This window comes from Lissotriton vulgaris, chromosome 3_1, assembly GCF_964263255.1.
Source record: "Lissotriton vulgaris chromosome 3_1, aLisVul1.2, whole genome shotgun sequence".
Lineage (NCBI taxonomy): Eukaryota > Metazoa > Chordata > Amphibia > Caudata > Salamandridae > Lissotriton > Lissotriton vulgaris.
The window spans coordinates 1922022375-1922042194 of record NC_141689.1 but is presented as its reverse complement, the minus strand read 5'-3'; the positions used below and the strand labels follow the sequence as shown (position 1 = coordinate 1922042194).

The 19820-nt window shown below is 46.2% G+C and overlaps 1 protein-coding gene across 1 annotated transcript in view; it reads right to left on the bottom strand.

Moving 5' to 3' along the window:
* Positions 1–19820, bottom strand: part of CPE (carboxypeptidase E) — a 359008-nt gene that overhangs the window by 93491 nt on the left and 245697 nt on the right. Inside the window, exon 3 of the mRNA XM_086962397.1 lies at positions 5166–5333. Within this exon, the coding sequence (XP_086818523.1) occupies positions 5166–5333 (168 nt within the window). The remainder of the gene's footprint in view (positions 1–5165; positions 5334–19820) is intronic.

Below are 19820 nucleotides of genomic sequence, written 5' to 3'. Positions count from 1 at the left end.
GCATGAAGCGTCGCAAAACCGTGCGAAGCCTCCCGGATCCAACACCGGCCGATGCAAAGCCTCACCAAGTTGCACCGGGCAACAGAGGACGGCGCGAGCCTTGCAGAGGGATGCATCACCTCCGGTGACTCAGGCATCATACCTGTGCACCAAGTTTTTCCATGCATCACCCACAGATCAGAATCGTCTTGGATTTCAAAACCTCACTTCCTCCTCCAGGACGGATTGATGCATCACTTCTGTGTGCAGCAGAACTGTTGCCTCGCCTCCCCTCCTAAAGGACTCAGAAACTGATCCATCGCTGGGTTTTCCAACGCTTCCTTTCTCTGCGCCTGTTTGGCCTGGTGAACTTCAGACATTGAAACATCTTGGGGCGACCCTTGAAAAGTGTTGAATAGAGACATGGATACCTGGGCCTACACGTCTAAACACTTGATAGTAAAAAAAGACTGCCATCAGCCTTACACTGCCAAAGCAGATGATTTGTTGAAAAATCTTGGCATTTTGGGAACATAAAGAAATGATCACTTAACCTATAAGCAGATTCATATAGTGAAATACTTTGTAGGAAGAGGGCTCTTTACATGATATATCAAAATGAGATATAGCATGCAAAGAGTCCAGGGGTTCCCTTATTAGTGGACAGGAGCTTGCTATAGCCATCCGAAAGTGTTCTTCTAGGGGTTGTGTGGTCAAGCAGCCTGAGGTTTATCAGCGGGGAGTGTTAGACATCAGCAAATACACAAAATAATCAATAAATGATGCTCACGATTCAATACTGAGATCCACACTAATTTATAAAAATAACAGGTACCTTTATATATATTTAGGCTCCAAAATCAGGTAAGTAGGTTTTTCAATAGAAACACATTTGCATTTGAAAAGCAAACACTTTGTGCATTTTGTAGAAGCTGCAATGTTATGCTATGGGAGGAAAAACAAGTACGGCATTCAGGTACAGTCCAGCAACACACTAGACCAATCTCCAGGACTTAAGGTGAGTGGGGGCAAGGTCCAAGGCAACACGAGCCAGACACCACCAACGACACGAGGATGGCCGTGTGCAGGGAGGCAAAACAGCATTGGGTGCCCAGTGGAAGTGAACGGGGATTGGTCTTCGCAAAAAAAGGATGCAGGCTTTGACCGGGAGGCCAGTCGGGCTGAACCAACAGGGGTCTCTGTCCTCGTGATGCTCGGGGACGTAGTGACACCTTTTGTCCTCTTTTCTATGGGTCAGGGGTGACTGGTGCAGAGGTACCCTTAGTTGTAGTAGCAGGGGACTTACAAACAGAGGTTGCAGGTGTCATTGATGACTCCACAGTGGGGAAACCCAAAGTGTGCTTCGAGTCCGGAGGGTCTGGGGTCCACATTGGCCCACTTCGTATCATGCTAGGTGGCTCATGTGCAGTGGTGCTTTTTGGCATCTGTTTTTTGTAGTCTTGGAGTCTCACAAGTTAGCCTTTGGTACCTGCAGGATGCAGTGGAACAGGTCCACTGTCCCACAGGAGTTCTTGGTTCCTGGGTAAAGTATTGGAGGGTCTCCCAGGATTTGAAGACACTGCAGGACTTTTGGTGCAATTGGCGAAGTCAGCAGGCAGGCCAGCAGGGTTGGCGCCAAGTCAGTTGCTGGATTTTCCGTTCTTGCTCTTTGCAACTCATCACATGTGTCTTCTTCTTTCAGATTGGCAGTATCTGCCCCATGGCATGGTGCCATGGGGCTCCCCTAAAAACTGAATTTAGGGATATTAGGGGAGTGTAGGGTAGTAGCCAATGGGCTACATAAACTTGGGGTTACCACTCCCCTACATGAACACTTCCTGTGAAAAGTGGGCATAATCCTGTCTCAGAATCCCTATGTTTGCTGTCTTCAAGATGGGTAACTCTGACATATCCACTTCGGGTAGCCCACCTTACAGGTGGTACTAGCCTGAGGGTGGGCATGTCTCCCTGTCTAGATAATATTCCTGCAAGTCCAGGAGTCAAAGGGCTTTGAAGCTCCCTTGGCTTGGAATGCTAATCTGCGAGTCATCCTGTGAAAGGGGGTGTGAACACCCTCTTCCCAAGCAAGCTTTGTTTCTGACCTCCTGAGAGCAAAGACCCTTACCCTTGGGGATCAGAAACTCTTCTCTGGCTGGAGGTCTGGAAGAACCAGTCAGTCAACACACCAGAGGCTGGTCGGTTTTCAGGGGGCACTTATACGGTGCCCCACGTGTGCATATATTAATAAATCCAACACTGACATCAGTGTTGGTTCATTAATACGAGATGTTTGATACCAAGCAAAACCTATTATCAGTAAAGCCATCATGTAGCTGGGGAACTCCTTTTTACCAGTGTCCAGCACATGTACCCAAAATGGTTTCCCTATTAACTTGTACTGCAGCAATAGGGCTGATCAGCACAGTGGCATATCTGCTCATGCAGTTATTCCCTCACATGTAGTATAGTGCACCCGGTCTTAGGGCTGTCAGGCCTGCAATAGGGGTGACTTACCTATACGTCATGCAGCGTCTGAGCGCATGGCACTCAGGCTGTGTGCCATGTTGTGTTTTCACTTTTGTCTGCACCAAGATATGCAGCATGCAGGGGCAGTCTGAACCTGTTTGGTGATGGGTCTTTTAGGGTGGCATAATTCATGCTGCAGCCCTCAAGGACCCTCTTTGGCTTCCCTGCCCTAGGTACCAGGGGTACCACTTACCAGGGAGTTATAGGGGGTACCAGAGGTATTTCCAATTGGGGTTCAACTGTACAGTTTGGGAAATAGAACTGGCACTGGAAACCAGGTTAGCAGAGGCCCAGTGCACTTTGAGTCAAAATGACATCAAATACAAGGCAAAAAGTGAGGGTGACCATGTCAAAAAGGGGCACTTTCCTACATACTCCTTCACTCATTCTAGGCCTACGAAGTTCCAACCACATCTTGCTCACACTGATGTTGCTCAATAGGCTGCTGAATAAGCAACAGGTTAAATTTAAAAACCTCCACTATATCAATGAGGCCATGCATGTGAGCACACTGGAAATGTTACATACTGTTTCTTAAATACCACATGCTAATATGAATATGGCCAACCTCCCCACAATGTGTCTTATTGCTCTTGCTGAGCTAGCTATGGTTTTGGGAAAGGTGTCTGTATCCCGAAGGCTCCTTGTTGTGAATCTCCCTAAACTGTCATCTTCTCCTTGATGTGCTCCTTGGTAAACACTTCAAGACGTACCTTGCCTCCCATGAATATGGTTGAAACTTAGAATAAATATGCTCAGTTAGAATCCAGTGACTGCAACAGTGCTTTAGGAAATTGCAATCTACAAGGCACAATAATAATAATTATTTTTATTATTTGCATTTAGTTTGTTCATAGGTATCCTAAAGCCTTCCATAGCAAATAATCACAAAGTGACCTTACGGTTTATTAGCACCAGCATTAACACTCTTTAGTGAAACAACACCGTTATGAAACCAGATCTCATCACACGTGAAACTTAAATGCAGCCAGCATTGATTCCTGGTCTGGGTTATGAATTGAGGGGATTTTGAGAATTAAAGGTGCTGAACTGTGATCATCAGTATGGAAAACAAGCCTTGTTACATGGGATGGGTCATTACTGTCCCCAGTATCAGACCTGAAGTCATCTATGAGTCTGAAATGAAGAGGAAAGCATGGAATCCAGGGGAGGTGTTAATGAAGTTGTCCATAGCAAAGTAATGACAACCCAAATGCTCACCACAGTCCAGGCTCTTTCCCACCAATTGTTTCAAGTCTCCCTGTTATCAACATTCAAAATGTCATATTAAAACCTACCTGCACACCAACCTCATTCCATCTACTCAAAGATATCAGCGCTCTATAACCCACCCCCCTCCCAAAATGGCAAAGACAATCCACTAAAAACACGAAGTGAAAACAACACTAGCCAGATTTAGATCTTCATCCAAACAAATGTATGCTTATTTGAATGTGTCAATAGTGCTCAGTGAGCGACCCACCACCCCACCAACTTTTGGGTTTACTCTTCTAACATGTTTTGTAGTGTAAGGATCTATAGAGAAATGCACCTTGTGTGCACTCTCATTACAGTCTTAAACATACTTATCATTTTACTGTGTGGCAGACCCACACTCCATACCCGTCTCCAATAAGTGAATATCGATGACCTTTCTGTATATGATAAACTTTCAAGAACATCCTCATCAACCACACACACACACACACACACACATCACGTACATTGATGTTTACTATAAAATTACATCTGAGTGTCCGTTAATAACTAATACCAAATGAGCAGTGGCTTTTAGAAGCACTGCGAGCAACTAGTTACTTTTGGGTGGATACAGTGTTCTTCAAAGAAACTTCCTCAGGAGGAAAGTCTGTGTGCCACTCCTGCCTATGGGTGCTGTGGTGGGCCGCTGTAGGGCCTTGCATGTGGCCTCCCGGATCCCAGAAGAAGGGACGCAGACACAGTAGATAGGGGTTAGCCAGAAAGACCCCGAGCGGTCTCCCGCCTTGTTTATTTACATCCCGGCGCGAGCCCGCCCCAGGGTATGCTTGGATGCGTGTAAGGTGGCAACATTGTTTGGGAGAGCCCGGGTGGCTCTCTACAGGTACCACTCCTGCCTGTGGGTCCTCTTGACGCTCCAGCAGACATTCGTCTAAACCAAAGGAAACAGCAGAATTGCCCAAATATTCACATCCGCATATTGCGGATCTAAAAATACGATTTTGCAAACCTCAAGATGAGGATCATGTACATAACGTTTTGAGAGTGCCTAGCTCTGGTTTGGGCTATGTTTGGGGTGGTAAGTTTTCGTCAAAGTACTGCTAATATTAAGATAGCCGAGAGCTGCTATGTTCAGATTCCTTGACAAAGAAGACAGCAGTAGTATTAAGGGACTTCAAATCATTTTTGGTCGGATAATAACTTTTAAATTGTTAAGTTACTAAAGATGGTGGAACTTTTACGTTGTCAACGATCAACAATAAATGTGGCATTTATGGCACAGAATTTTCAGACCTGAGTACAAAGTAAGCAATTCTTGCCCACAATTCGTTTGAGGTCTTTAACCTTTTGGACACTTTTGTTTATTGTCTATAAGTCAACACTGCATACATCAAAGTCAGGTATTTCGGCCCGCCCAGTTCTCTGATGGAGCTACCACTGACCTGCGGGTTCTGATCCACGGATTTCTTCAGGTTCTGCAGTAAATGATTGTTTGGTCCACCATCTTTCTCATTTATGTACACTATGTGGTCCAGGTCTGGAAAGTTTCTGTTCAGGTCGATGCCCTTGGCATTGGTGCGACCAACGAACCAATCTTTCATGTCTCCGGGCTGAAAAGTGACAACATGCAAGAATGAAAGTTCAGCGTAAATGCACACAAGCTTTTCATGCAATCATTACTAAAAACATTATTTTTAACATGTAACACACTGAACAAAAACGCCTGCCCCAATATATTATATGTTAATGCATCTGCTAACAACCCTTATCCATGTGATCCAACACATCTTTCATTCAAATACAAAAAGATGTTAAAAGAGTATACATTATATTAAAATGCAAACCATAAATACATTTGAGTCCCAGGGAACCCTTTAAGGTCTGTCCAGTGTTCCTATAAACGTATGTAATTCAACATAACTTCTTTGTTTCCAATAAACCATACGTTACTATGGGAGAGAGAATAAGGACCTCATTTATGAGGTTTCGCCGTGAGACAGCGCAGGCCTTCCTGCTACTCTGCCCTACAGCAAAAGAAAAGGGCAGGAATGCACTGTATCTATTAGATACAGCGCATTACTGTCCTTTTTACCCTTGCGCCGACACACAATGGGCTGCCGTGCGCCAACGCAGGCAGCTTTACACCGTGGTGCAAGGGTCCGTGCGTTGCAGGGACTGATTACTTTTGTGCAGGAAGGGAAACTAGCCTGCAAAAAAACAAGGAAGGGAAACTAGCCTGCAAAAAAACAAGGAAGGGAAACTTGCCTGCAAAAAAACAATCACAAGAGGCTTTTTCCTCTTTCTATGTGTGCTGCGGGACACATAGAAAGAGGAAAATCGAGGAGATATAAAGATATTTCTCCTCGTTGTGCCTCCTTTATGCCTCCCCTGGGGAGGCGTAAGTTTTTGTTGTCAAAAAGCCATGGATGTCGCTGGGAACGCCCTCAGCAACACTAATGGAACACCCCTTTAGCACTGTTTTCTGCATGAAAGGGGCACATATGTATAAGGCCATGAAAAGCCATGTAACCTGGCTTAATGTGGCCTTATGAATGTGCCAGTGGCATATTGCGCCATCGGAATGTCAAAAAAGTGATGTTCCGGCGGCGCATTAGTGCCGGTAGGGTTCATAGAGGAGGCCCTGAGAAGTTAACACCACAGGGAACTGCAAAAAGTAAGGGTTGGTACACACACAATACCACATATTCTGTTGTTGCTACTCTGATCTTTCTTTACGGGATCACTCCTGATTTTCATCAACATTACATTCTGCTCTTATCCACAGCTAAAAAGAAGAAGACGATTTCCTGGCACCGACTCGCTTTTCCAAGAGGGGGTCTTAGTGGGGATTTCTGGATGTAACCTGTGTCATTCTGGAAGGTGCATGCGATGCCTACATGTATACAGAGAACTCAGCTGATAGCCACAATGCTTAAAACGCGTTAGTCATTCAGGCTTCCAAGAAACGTTGCTTCATACCCCGATATTTTAAATTTCAACTCGCCGTCCAGTATTCAGGGACCTTCCTGTCTCAAATGGCCATATTGCCCCAAAAGTTGGTCAACTACTTTGGAAGAAAGGGAGCTGATTTTTCCCCAAGATTTCATGAGTAAATATCGGCAGTATTAATATATTTTTCCAGAATGAGAAGATGAAAATCTAATACATGACAGATAGCCAAATAGAATTCTGGAGCAGATGAAAACGGTCCTTAAACAGAGATTAATCAAACTATTACTACAATAGATACATCAGTCTACTACAACATTTACCATCCAGCTCACTATGGCATTAAATTATATCAAGCTGGTCAACTGACCTAAATTTGACTTTTGATTCTAGACAATCGGATATGTCTAAAACACATATTTGGACTAGGCATATGTTCTAGGATGAGAGGCTCCTGCCTCCTCCTTCATGGTACTGGGAAGGATGAGTAAACATTTGCTGATGTGTTCGATGAAAGGCAGGATGGCTGTGTCCATGCCTCTAATTGCTTTATTTTGAACCAGAGATGCTCCAATATTTTGAACTAGCAGCCCGTCCCGACGTTGTCCGGGTATGAATTGCTGCCAGCTAGTAGTATATTGTTTTGTAGGATTTTGTTTAGATAGCATTTCTTATCTGAGACAGGCCTGTAAAACGCTCCGATTCGCAGTGCACTGCTGATGCACTTAAGAGTGCGCGTTCAGTAGTGTGTGAACTCGAGTTTCCCTACTTTATTTTTCCTTGCAATATTCTGTAGCGCGAACTCGACAACATGGCATGAGCACAATTTACATTACAGAAGAACACATCCATTTGTGGTAGGCACTGGGAGACAAAGCGATTTGCCTGGAATCACAGGATGTTGAGCTGATGCCAAGATTCGAACGTAGCTCCCCAGCTCTAATGTTCGCAATTCTAGAACTTGTGGTGGGAGGTGTGTCTAAAACTGTATGTCGGTGCTGGCCATCAATGAGAGAGACCTGTGCGTTTTTCAAATGGGTGGTGAAAAAATATGAGTATGTTGCTGGAGATGTGGGCCGCCGTGCCACCAATGTACTTACCGGGGGAGGGTAAACACCCATTATTCCGCAACTTTCTTTCCCCATACCATCACTCCGCATACTTTCATTACAAAAGTACCATGACTCCGCAATGCCATTATAACGCATGGCATTACATTTTATATGCTTTTACCACGCATACATTTACAACGAAATTCGTTGTAAATGCATGAATGGTAAAAGCATGTATTTTTTAATGTTTGGATAAGGTAAGTATGGATATAGAGGTATATGTTTTGGGGTACTGGGGTATATGTTTTGGGGTGTTTGGGTATTTTTAGGGTTCAGGGCTAGGTTTGGGTTTTGGGGTATAGGGGTATTTTTAGGGTTCAGGGGTAGGTTTGGGTTTTGGGGTACAGGGGTATTTTAAGGGTCCAGTGCTAGGTTTGGGTTTTGGGGTACAGGGGTATTTGTAGGGTTCAGGGCTAGGTTTGGGTTTTGGGGTACAGGGGTATTTGAGGGTTCAGGGGTAGGTTTGGGTTTGGGTTTTGGGGTACAGGGTTATTTTTAGGGTTCAGGGCTAGGTTTGAGTTTTGAGGTACAGGGGCATTTTTAGGGTTCAGGGCTAGGTTTGGGTTTTGGGGTACAGGCGTATTGTAGGGTTCAGGGGTAGGTTTGGGTTTTGGGGTACAGTGGTATTTTTAGGGTTCGGGGCTAGGTTTGGGTTTAGGGGTACCAGGGTATTTTTAGGGTTTAGGAATAAGTTTGGGTTTTGGGGTACAGGGTATATTTATAGGGTTAAGATGGGCTAGTGTTTAAGGGTGTTGGGGTATTTTAAGGAGTAAGGGTGGGTTATGATTATGGGGTGCAGGGGTATTTAAAGGGAGCAGGGTGGGATTAGCACACGATATGAGACATGGCATGAAGGGCGGAACGTACCACAAGCCCCCAGCGTTTGTCACGCCCCCAGCACACACCCACAGCACAACGCAGACACGCCCAAAAGGGACTACTTTGCTGGCACGGATCTTTTACCTTTTCAAAGTATATGGTGTGCGTCATGATAGCCTATGTCCTTCTGCTGCAACGGCCCTTTCCAACGCTGTATTGGGTGTTGTGATTGGTGCTGTGGTTCCTGAGATTACCCGCCTCAAAGGTTTGGGCTCTCTCTTTATTATATTAGTATGGATATGTCTACTGCTCCCTTGGCGGGGGACGACTGATAAGGAACATGGATGTAACTCATCTGAATGGTAAAGACTTCCCTAAGTAGGTTGATTGGAGCCCAGCTTGTAAACATGAAAACATTTCCTTGGTTTGAAGGTTCATCGCAGTGTTTGCTTATCACGCTATTAAAGGTTGTTCATCCCAAACTGAGAATGCTGTTAAAAAGTATTGTATCTCCCGGTAAGAGATGCCTAAAATACCTCCTTCATCTTTTCACAATGACAATGAAAGACTTCGTTGTTTCCCACTATCAATGAAAATGTTGTTTGAGGTGCTATATAACCAGGAACACATTAGAGGACCCTGGAGGATGCAGGAGTTATTTGTAAGAACTGAGCTTTTTCGCGGTGGGGACTTTGGGGGTAATGTACATTTTAAAAGGCCTCGTTTACAAGCCCATTGCCCTGCCGGTGTGTCACTTTTTTTCACGCACCGGCAGCGCAGTGTGCTTGCCCATATTTACAAGGACATGTAAAGTCACCCTGCTTGACTTTCATGGCCTTGTAAATATGTTTCCCTTTCACGCATTGAAAGGGGCGTTCCATGGGTGTTGCTGTGGGTGTTCCAGGCAACATCCATGGAACCTGACACATTCCTAGATTTATAAAGTGTCGTAAACCTGGGAATGCGTCAGAATTGGAGTGACACAACGATGAGAAATACTTTTATTTCTCCTCGTTTTTTCCTTTTTCGCATAGAAAGAACAAAATGCCATCAAAGATTGTTTTTGTGCAGGAAAGTGCATTCCTGCATGAAAACAATCATCCCCACAACGCAGGCACCCTTGCACCATGACGCAAGGGTGTCTGCCTTGGCACACAGTTGGTGTTTGTGCGCCGGCGCTGGGGAGAAGGACAGGAATGCGCCATCATTTGTAGATACATCGCATTCCTGCCCTTTTATTATGGCACGGCAGCGCAGCAGGAAGGCCTGCTGAACTGCGTGAAAATACAGGAATTGAAGGCCTCAGGATATTGTTTTCCAGACCTTCTGTACTAGACGCTTCTGCAGTTTAGTTGCTGAGGGGGAATTAGAACTTGTAACATTTAACTAAGGACTATGTAACCATGAATTGATGAATAAAAATGAGCTACATTGTGTGACATTATGAAGCTCTACAAGGCCAGTACTCGGAGTCATGCAGACATCGGTAAAATCAAACTGTATTTGCTGCTAATTCAAAATATTCCAACACATCTACAATAATAATAATTGGAAGTATGAAGTAAATGTGCTGGTTAATTTTCCTGGCAAATGTCACACCTGTTTGACAAAAGCTATTTATCCTTTTTTAATACAGAGGTTCATGTTGCACTGCTCTATGGGCGACAGATTACCATGGATGTGTGATGCTTTTAAATAAAAATACTGAGCTCTTATCACTTTAAGGTGAAAATGAAGATTAGTTATATATTTATAAGTGACCAACGTTAATATCCAATTATGACATTTCTATAAACCCCAAAAGAAAAAATGATTTGCAACATTTAAATAAACACTCCATGGGGTATAGAGGTGAAAACTAAAACAAAACGTAGTCGCCTTTGAGGAAAAAATAAGTATTAAACAATGCGTCAACAAATATATGGAGCATTTACGATTTTAAGCTAATTTTTTTAAACTCCAACAGAAATATTTACCATACCGATTTCTAATTAATGTCCACATTTGATGTCCACACATGTAAATGTTAGACAGGAAAGAAAGCACTTAAGAAAAGACCATAACTACCCATTATTTGTTAGCACTCAACCCCAGTGAATGACATTTGTTTCACATTTGTATATTTTTTTCACACAAAAAACTAAAGGCTGTAATTTTACGATCTTTTATCTTTTTACCACATACAAGAATAAGATACCTAAGAACGACATGTGCAATGAAGAAAGTCACACATGTAAATATACAATCGACTATTCTCTTGTCACTTCTCTACTCCTAATTCTAGGGTCTAAACCCACGGTAAGGCTGGTATTAAAAGTGTTTGTCTCAGGGGGGCGCTACAGGGCGCAAAGTAAGATGGCTGCAATGTAAGAAGGTTCCTGAGGCTGAAGCCTCTATTCGCTCACAAAATCCTCCATATGCTGCCATCCGAAGTTTCACATAACCTACCTGAGTCACTACTAATGTAAGGAACGGAATAAACTGCGAATGGAACCGGGGAGGACGGATGGAGCTGTGGGACATGCCAGAGAGGGGTTGTTGACTCCTGGCATGCTAAAGGTGCAGTCGGCCTGATAGCTACGCAACTGCCACCATTGTGAGCAGCTGTACCCCATCAGAGACCTAAACAGCAAGTAGATTTAAGTACTGTGGAAGCAGCCCCTCAATCGCTTTGATTTCCACGCAGGGGGAACTGGTGGGCACTGGCCTAGATCGAGAGCCTGTTGCACACTTTCTCCTGTGGCTCCTCCTAGCACCTGAGACCTGCAGACGCCTGGGTGCTGCCTCACTCAGTGCTATGCTCCACCCTCATCCTAGCAGCTCCACGTAAATAACCTGTTTTTTTCATCTCAATGATAGAGCAAGAGAGTCAACACTAATCCTTCCGCCTCCCTGAATCCTTTGCTGAGCTTCACTACCAGACCTGTCTGTACAGCTGCGGTGACGATACCATACTCTTGCTCTGACAGGCACTGGGCATGAGATTTTTGGGGACCAGTGTGAGCAAATGTTGTAATAGTGGAATTGTGCTAGCACCCACTCCTGCCTGAAGTGGAATCCTGCGCATACTAGGCTTCCAAACATTGCACCATAGCAGTGGCCCATAGTACATTTTTACACCGGAGGACCTTAAGAGGGGGAAGCCAGATGGCAAGTCTGAAGGCACTAAAATGGCAACCAAGTCCCATGACTGAGATGTGCAATCAGGGTCCCTTTGAAAGCTAGCCGCAGCCAAGACTTGGAGAGTCTAGGCGATGTGCATCCTTCCCTACTTGAGATGCGAGAAATATTGACAGCAATAGGCACGAAAATTGATCCTCTTACAAAGTGTCTGGATAGCATGAAGGACCATCTAGATAAGCAACATACCAGCACAGATATGGCTGGTAGGTGTATTTTTTTATCTCAAGCATGATTCTGCAGCTTAGGCGAAACTTAACAAAGAGTTCCAACTAGAACTAGACAAAGTGAAAGCAAAGAGTGAAGATTTGGAGGCATGATTGCGTAGATGCAACCTAATTAATACGGGAGTTCTGGAATCCAGCAATATGAAGAGAGCCAAAGACCATGTGTTAAAGGCTATCTTTGGGTGGAAGAATATTTCATCAATTTTTATTATAGAGCTTGCCCACCTCCACACCCAATCAGCGCCAAATTGTTGAATTATAGAGATCGCATCAACATTTTTCAGCTAGCACAAGAGAAAAGTGAAATTCAATATGAAGGCACCTCCATCTCTATCTATCCGGACTTTACCCAGGTGGTACAGGAAACCCGTAGGAAGTTCATTCCAAAAAACTCAGCTAGACTGATGTTCATCTTGCAATACAAACCTCATGTATTCACTTTCTCCGAGGAAGCACTTTCTTTCCTTAACAAACAGCCACAACAGGACAGAGGCAAGGGAAGCAGGTCTGCTAACTCCTCACCAGGTCACTTTAGCAAAGTGGTATAAGACATTGCTGCTCTACTTGAGTTTCAGGTTGCATATTCTGTGAGCGTACAACTTACGTGAAACCACTGCCTTCCAAGCATCCGTACTATTGTCTATAGGAGCATTTCAGTCTAACCGTCTATTTCCAAGGACATTTTTTTGCCTGATACCTAGGATGTGTGCGGCGTGGGATCTCCCAGGCCTGAATTGTAAACTTGTGCTCCTCTTGAGCATTGTACATATTAGATTTGCTATGATTTGGCCAGGATTCACAATTGTTTCTCTGGTCACCCCAAGTTGTAGCTTAACAACTATAAGTGGAGTAAACAACTTCTAGTTGGTAAAAAAATGTTTACATATGGTTGTTGTTTGTTTGGGGTAACTCATCAAGGGTTTGGGGCTTGATGTGGGATGGGTGAAGGGTTGGACTTTACAGCTAACCACTATGGAGATATATAGCTAGCAGCGGTGGATACACACTGGATATAAATGCTATGCATTTAATGCTCGGGGGTTATAACTCCCAACACGCTCAGCTCATAAACTTGAGGATCAGGGTGTGCAAAGAATAAAGTTAATGATGTGGAATGTTGAGGACTCAAAAATCATAAGTAGGCCAGACTGATTCTGGTGGACCTTAGCAAACACACTATAGACGTTGCCCTCATTCCGGAGACACATAAGGGTGGGTCAGGAGGCTGCAATTTTGGAGCACATTGCTCATCGCATAGATGCCTCTCCTCTTGCTCTACCTACTCAGGAGGGGTGGCACTATAAGTTAATAAAAAGGGACTACAATTCAAGCCACTTGAATTTCATAAGGATACGCAAGGTTGCTATTTATTGGTAAAGGGTGTACTGGTTTCAACATGTCACATTATTATATGTATATGGTCTGATTCTGGATAGTCTGAAAGTTTTGAGGTAGGCACTGTATTATTATATGAGGAGGAAATTTTAACACTTTTCTGCAGGTGAGACTTGAAAGCACTAGAACTGATCCAACAATGTCATATAGGCAAAACAATATTAGATACTATTGCTCAGTTTGGGCTGCTGGATCTATACTGAGTTATGCAGCCCACAACTCATACCTACTCATTCTATTCAGCCGTGCATGGATCACAGTCTATAATTCACTTTTTGCTGGGGTCCAGGGATGTTGCTGGATGGATGTACAAAACAACAATGGGAGAGGTAGGGAGAATCAAGGACGCTCTCTCAGTCCCCGGTTAAATGCAAATAAACAAAAAAAGAGAGGCCAAATCAGTCTCAGAATTGCCACTAAATTGGAGCGAGATAGAAGAGGATCACACACTCACTTTGGGTGAATAGGAAGGCCCTCACACACCGACCTAGTCAGTGTCATGCTTCATCACTGGGCCCCACCAAAGAGGCCGAGTGCCTCTTTGGTGTGCTACGACGCCAGAAAGACTGCGGAGCTGGTTGTGTGAAGAGGGATGTGTTGTGAGGGTAAGTGAAATTAAAAGTGTCTAAGAGGGTATCAGAAAAAAAAAAATTTAATAGGTGATCCCTAAGACACGTATAACAAGTATTATGTGTCTGAATTTAATTGCCAAGGTTTAGGAATGGTAAAATTCAGAGAAATACAATAAAATAGTCAGTCAACATGTTTCTGCCATATGGGTGGTTTAAATTTACCAAGGCATTCATCAGGACTATACCCCGGCGGTATGGACTCTCTAATCGTCCACCCTAACCTGGGGGCGTGAAAGTGAAAATTAAAAAAAACTCCCACTCCTGAGGCGGATAGCCGGGAGCTGCATTCCTGAGCATATTTTTAAAAATATTTTAATCTTTGAGTGTGCTAATAATCTGTGTATTTTACTGAAAGAAGCCTAACCTTCAGTCCATGCTGACACTGTTTTAGGAGCCTGCTGATCACGAGCAGCGCCTCCCACGCCTCGCCAAAACGCCCTCTGGCCGCCGCCATTGATGGCGTGTAACGAGGCCACGCCCCCTCTCAGGCCACGCCCCCCCGCCGAGCTTAAAAGCGCTGAATGCGAGCGCATTTGCAAAACTCCCACTCCTGAGGCGGATAGCCGGGAGCTGCATTCCTGAGCATATTTTTAAAAATATTTTAATCTTTGAGTGTGCTAATAATCTGTGTATTTTACTGAAAGAAGCCTAACCTTCAGTCCATGCTGACACTGTTTTAGGAGCCTGCTGATCACGAGCAGCGCCTCCCTCGCCTCGCCAAAACGCCCTCTGGCCGCCGCCATTGACGGCGTGTAACGAGGCCACGCCCCCTCTCAGGCCACGCCCCCCCGCCGAGCTTAAAAGCGCTGAATGCGAGCGCATTTGCAAAACTCCCACTCCTGAGGCGGATAGCCGGGAGCTGCATTCCTGAGCATATTTTTAAAAATATTTTAATCTTTGAGTGTGCTAATAATCTGTGTATTTTACTGAAAGAAGCCTAACCTTCAGTCCATGCTGACACTGTTTTAGGAGCCTGCTGATCACGAGCAGCGCCTCCCTCGCCTCGCCAAAACGCCCTCTGGCCGCCGCCATTGACGGCGTGTAACGAGGCCACGCCCCCTCTCAGGCCACGCCCCCCCGCCGAGCTTAAAAGCGCTGAATGCGAGCGCATTTGCAAAACTCCCACTCCTGAGGCGGATAGCCGGGAGCTGCATTCCTGAGCATATTTTTAAAAATATTTTAATCTTTGAGTGTGCTAATAATCTGTGTATTTTACTGAAAGAAGCCTAACCTTCAGTCCATGCTGACACTGTTTTAGGAGCCTGCTGATCACGAGCAGCGCCTCCCTCGCCTCGCCAAAACGCCCTCTGGCCGCCGCCATTGACGGCGTGTAACGAGGCCACGCCCCCTCTCAGGCCACGCCCCCCCGCCGAGCTTAAAAGCGCTGAATGCGAGCGCATTTGCAAAACTCCCACTCCTGAGGCGGATAGCCGGGAGCTGCATTCCTGAGCATATTTTTAAAAATATTTTAATCTTTGAGTGTGCTAATAATCTGTGTATTTTACTGAAAGAAGCCTAACCTTCAGTCCATGCTGACACTGTTTTAGGAGCCTGCTGATCACGAGCAGCGCCTCCCTCGCCTCGCCAAAACGCCCTCTGGCCGCCGCCATTGACGGCGTGTAACGAGGCCACGCCCCCTCTCAGGCCACGCCCCCCCCGCCGAGCTTAAAAGCGCTGAATGCGAGCGCATTTGCAAAACTCCCACTCCTGAGGCGGATAGCCGGGAGCTGCATTCCTGAGCATATTTTTAAAAATATTTTAATCTTTGAGTGTGCTAATAATCTGTGTATTTTACTGAAAGAAGCCTAACCTTCAGTCCATGCTGACACTGTTTTAGGAGCCTGCTGATCACGAGCAGCGCCTCCCTCGCCTCGCCAAAACGCCCTCTGGCCGCCGCCATTGACGGCGTGTAACGAGGCCACGCCCCCTCTCAGGCCACGCCCCCCCGCCGAGCTTAAAAGCGCTGAATGCGAGCGCATTTGCAAAACTCCCACTCCTGAGGCGGATAGCCGGGAGCTGCATTCCTGAGCATATTTTTAAAAATATTTTAATCTTTGAGTGTGCTAATAATCTGTGTATTTTACTGAAAGAAGCCTAACCTTCAGTCCATGCTGACACTGTTTTAGGAGCCTGCTGATCACGAGCAGCGCCTCCCTCGCCTCGCCAAAACGCCCTCTGGCCGCCGCCATTGACGGCGTGTAACGAGGCCACGCCCCCTCTCAGGCCACGCCCCCCCGCCGAGCTTAAAAGCGCTGAATGCGAGCGCATTTGCAAAACTCCCACTCCTGAGGCGGATAGCCGGGAGCTGCATTCCTGAGCATATTTTTAAAAATATTTTAATCTTTGAGTGTGCTAATAATCTGTGTATTTTACTGAAAGAAGCCTAACCTTCAGTCCATGCTGACACTGTTTTAGGAGCCTGCTGATCACGAGCAGCGCCTCCCTCGCCTCGCCAAAACGCCCTCTGGCCGCCGCCATTGACGGCGTGTAACGAGGCCACGCCCCCTCTCAGGCCACGCCCCCCCGCCGAGCTTAAAAGCGCTGAATGCGAGCGCATTTGCAAAACTCCCACTCCTGAGGCGGATAGCCGGGAGCTGCATTCCTGAGCATATTTTTAAAAATATTTTAATCTTTGAGTGTGCTAATAATCTGTGTATTTTACTGAAAGAAGCCTAACCTTCAGTCCATGCTGACACTGTCTTAGGAGCCTGCTGATCACGAGCAGCGCCTCCCTCGCCTCGCCAAAACGCCCTCTGGCCGCCGCCATTGACGGCGTGTAACGAGACCACGCCCCCTCTCAGGCCACGCCCCCCCGCCGAGCTTAAAAGCGCTGAATGCGAGCGCATTTGCAAAACTCCCACTCCTGAGGCGGATAGCCGGGAGCTGCATTCCTGAGCATATTTTTAAAAATATTTTAATCTTTGAGTGTGCTAATAATCTGTGTATTTTACTGAAAGAAGCCTAACCTTCAGTCCATGCTGACACTGTTTTAGGAGCCTGCTGATCACGAGCAGCGCCTCCCTCGCCTCGCCAAAACGCCCTCTGGCCGCCGCCATTGACGGCGTGTAACGAGGCCACGCCCCCTCTCAGGCCACGCCCCCCTCGCCTCCCCACACTACAAAAATGTGCCATTGGAGGAAGCGCAGCGGACGAGCGCAGCGGGAGCGCCGTTTGCGCGCCGAAGGCGCGCCTAAGGCAAGCCCGTCTGCGCCCGTCCGCGACCGGCCTGCGACCAGCGCCAGCCATGCTGCCCGCGCCCACAAACAAAGGATAGTCTGGTCCAGTGAGGAGCTCCGGGCTCTGAATGCTGCTACTATCTGTCAGACGCCTGAATTTAATCTGGCGACTCAGGCTCTCCCTCCCCACTGCCCACGCTGCCATATGTCTTTAGGCACAGTTCCCTCTCTAACAACTTCACTCCTCAAAAAAGCTAGCAAACCCTCTCGTAACACCCCTTCCACCCAACTTAGGATCGGATTACTTAACTGCAGATCTCTTCCCAAGCATGCTAATGACCTATGCTTGCTCATAACGGACTCGCATTGGGACGCTCTATGCCTCACAGAGACATGGCTCAATGAAGACAACATGGCATCCATTTCGCTAGCAATCCCGCCAGGCTTTAAAATGAGCTTCTCCAATAAAAAGGAGGGCCGAAGAGGAGGTGGAGTGGCTTTCATTTACAACGAGAATTACACTCTGTTGTCTTCCACTCCTACCATACTCCCAAGCATCGAGGGGCTACGCTTTTGCCTCCAAATTACCCCCCAATTATCTCTTACAGGCCTAGTTATTTATAGACCCCCTGACTGTCCGACATCAGCCCTGTGTGACTTTATAATCCTAAACTCTCTAGACCACTCTTACTTTTTTGTAGCCGGCGATTTCAATCTCCACGCCGACAATTCCGACTGCCCACAGGCCTCCCATCTTATCTCTACCCTGCAATCGGCCAATCTGACTCAAGCTATTACAGGCACCACGCATCGGGCAGGGCATATGCTCGATCTTTTCTTTTCCAACATACCAAACACAACAGCCTCCTCTCCGCTACCGCTGCTCTGGACGGACCACTACCTAACTACCATGACCATCTCAATCCCCCCCCAATCTCAGAGCACTGGAAAGCGATCCTATGTGCGGAGAAAATGGGACAATCTAACAGCGGACAAATTATGTCCAGCACTTCGCGCGACCCCCATACCCCTTACCTCGGATGCTAATTCCGATGCTGCTTCTCTGAACTTGTGGATAAGCAAAACAGTGGACTCTATAGCGCCGGCCAGTATTGCCACATCACGGAGAGAATCTCCCTCTGCACCGTGGTTCACCCCTGAACTCAAGGCCGAAAAAAGTAAATGTAAAAGACTGGAACGCCTTTGGCGAGCTAACTATTGCGACGCTGCCAAATCCAGCTATAAAAAAGCCCTTCATGCTCTACACTTATCTATTAAAAAAGCCAAGAAAAACTTCTTTGAGGCCTCCATCATACAGGCGGAACAATCAAGCAAAGAAGTATTCAAGATTGTTCAATCCTTTTTCAAGCCCAGAGCTATCGAGACGGATATCATCCCTTCAGTAAATCTCTGCGAATCCATTTCAGACTTTTTTGACACCAAAATTTTAAAAGTCTATGACACTTTTAGGGACCCTGAGCCGACATTAATGGATGAGCTAAGAGTCTCTGAGTGCCTCATTACCCCTTTAAATCAATTTCAGCCTATCTCCCTCTCTGAAGCAGTAAAAGAAATACAAAAATGTAAATCGGGAGGCCCGGACGATCCCTGCCCACCTAAACTGTGGAAACTAATGTCGGAAGCAATTGCAGTGCCCCTCCTACACATATGGAACACGTCCATTGCTACGGGCACGTTTCCGGACTGTTGGAAACAGGCCACACTTCTCCCGCTGAAAAAAAAACCCCAAGGCGCACCGGATGATCTGAACAATCTCCGACCCATCTCTCTCCTTGCAGCCCCCGGCAAAATGCTTGAAAAAATATTCCAGCGGCAGCTTAACAAATTTATTGAAGACAGCGGCGCCCTACATGAAACTCAGTCGGGCTTTAGGGCCGGTTTCAGCACCGAGACGGCCCTCATTGAGGTTGCCGAGTCTATCAGGTGGTCCTTAGATTCAGGGGCATCAGCTATGCTGGTGCTCCTGGATCTATCAGCTGCTTTCGATACTGTAGATCACAGCAGATTGCTGACCCGACTTAAGGACATAGGTATTGGAGACAAAGCTCTCAACTGGCTACTCTCCTACCTCACTAATCGCTCCCAGAAAGTGGCCTTGGGCCCCTTCTCTTCTGGACCAAAAAATCTCTGGTGTGGCGTCCCACAAGGGTCGGCACTCAGCCCCCTGCTGTTTAATGTATACTTGGCCCCACTCTTTACCTTGATTGCCAAATGGGGGGTCAAGGCAATATCCTACGCGGACGACACGCAATTAGTCTTCCCATACACAGACACGTCCGAGGCAGCATTTAGCAAAATCAGGGGCTGTCTGCAAGACGTGGCCAAGTGGATGAACACAAACAAACTTAAAATGAACGCGAGCAAAACGGAGGTGCTATTCTTTGGTAACCCCAAACATCCCCCTCCGGATCTGTGGTGGCCAACGAAAATGGGCCCTGCCCCATCTCCCAGCCCCCATGCAAAAAATCTAGGAGTAAAATGGGATGAGAAGTTGTCTTTCTTGCCGCATATACAACAGCTCACCACGGGCTGCCTGCATAAACTCAAAAATTTGCGGAAATTTCTGCCTTTGCTACCAGTCGAGTG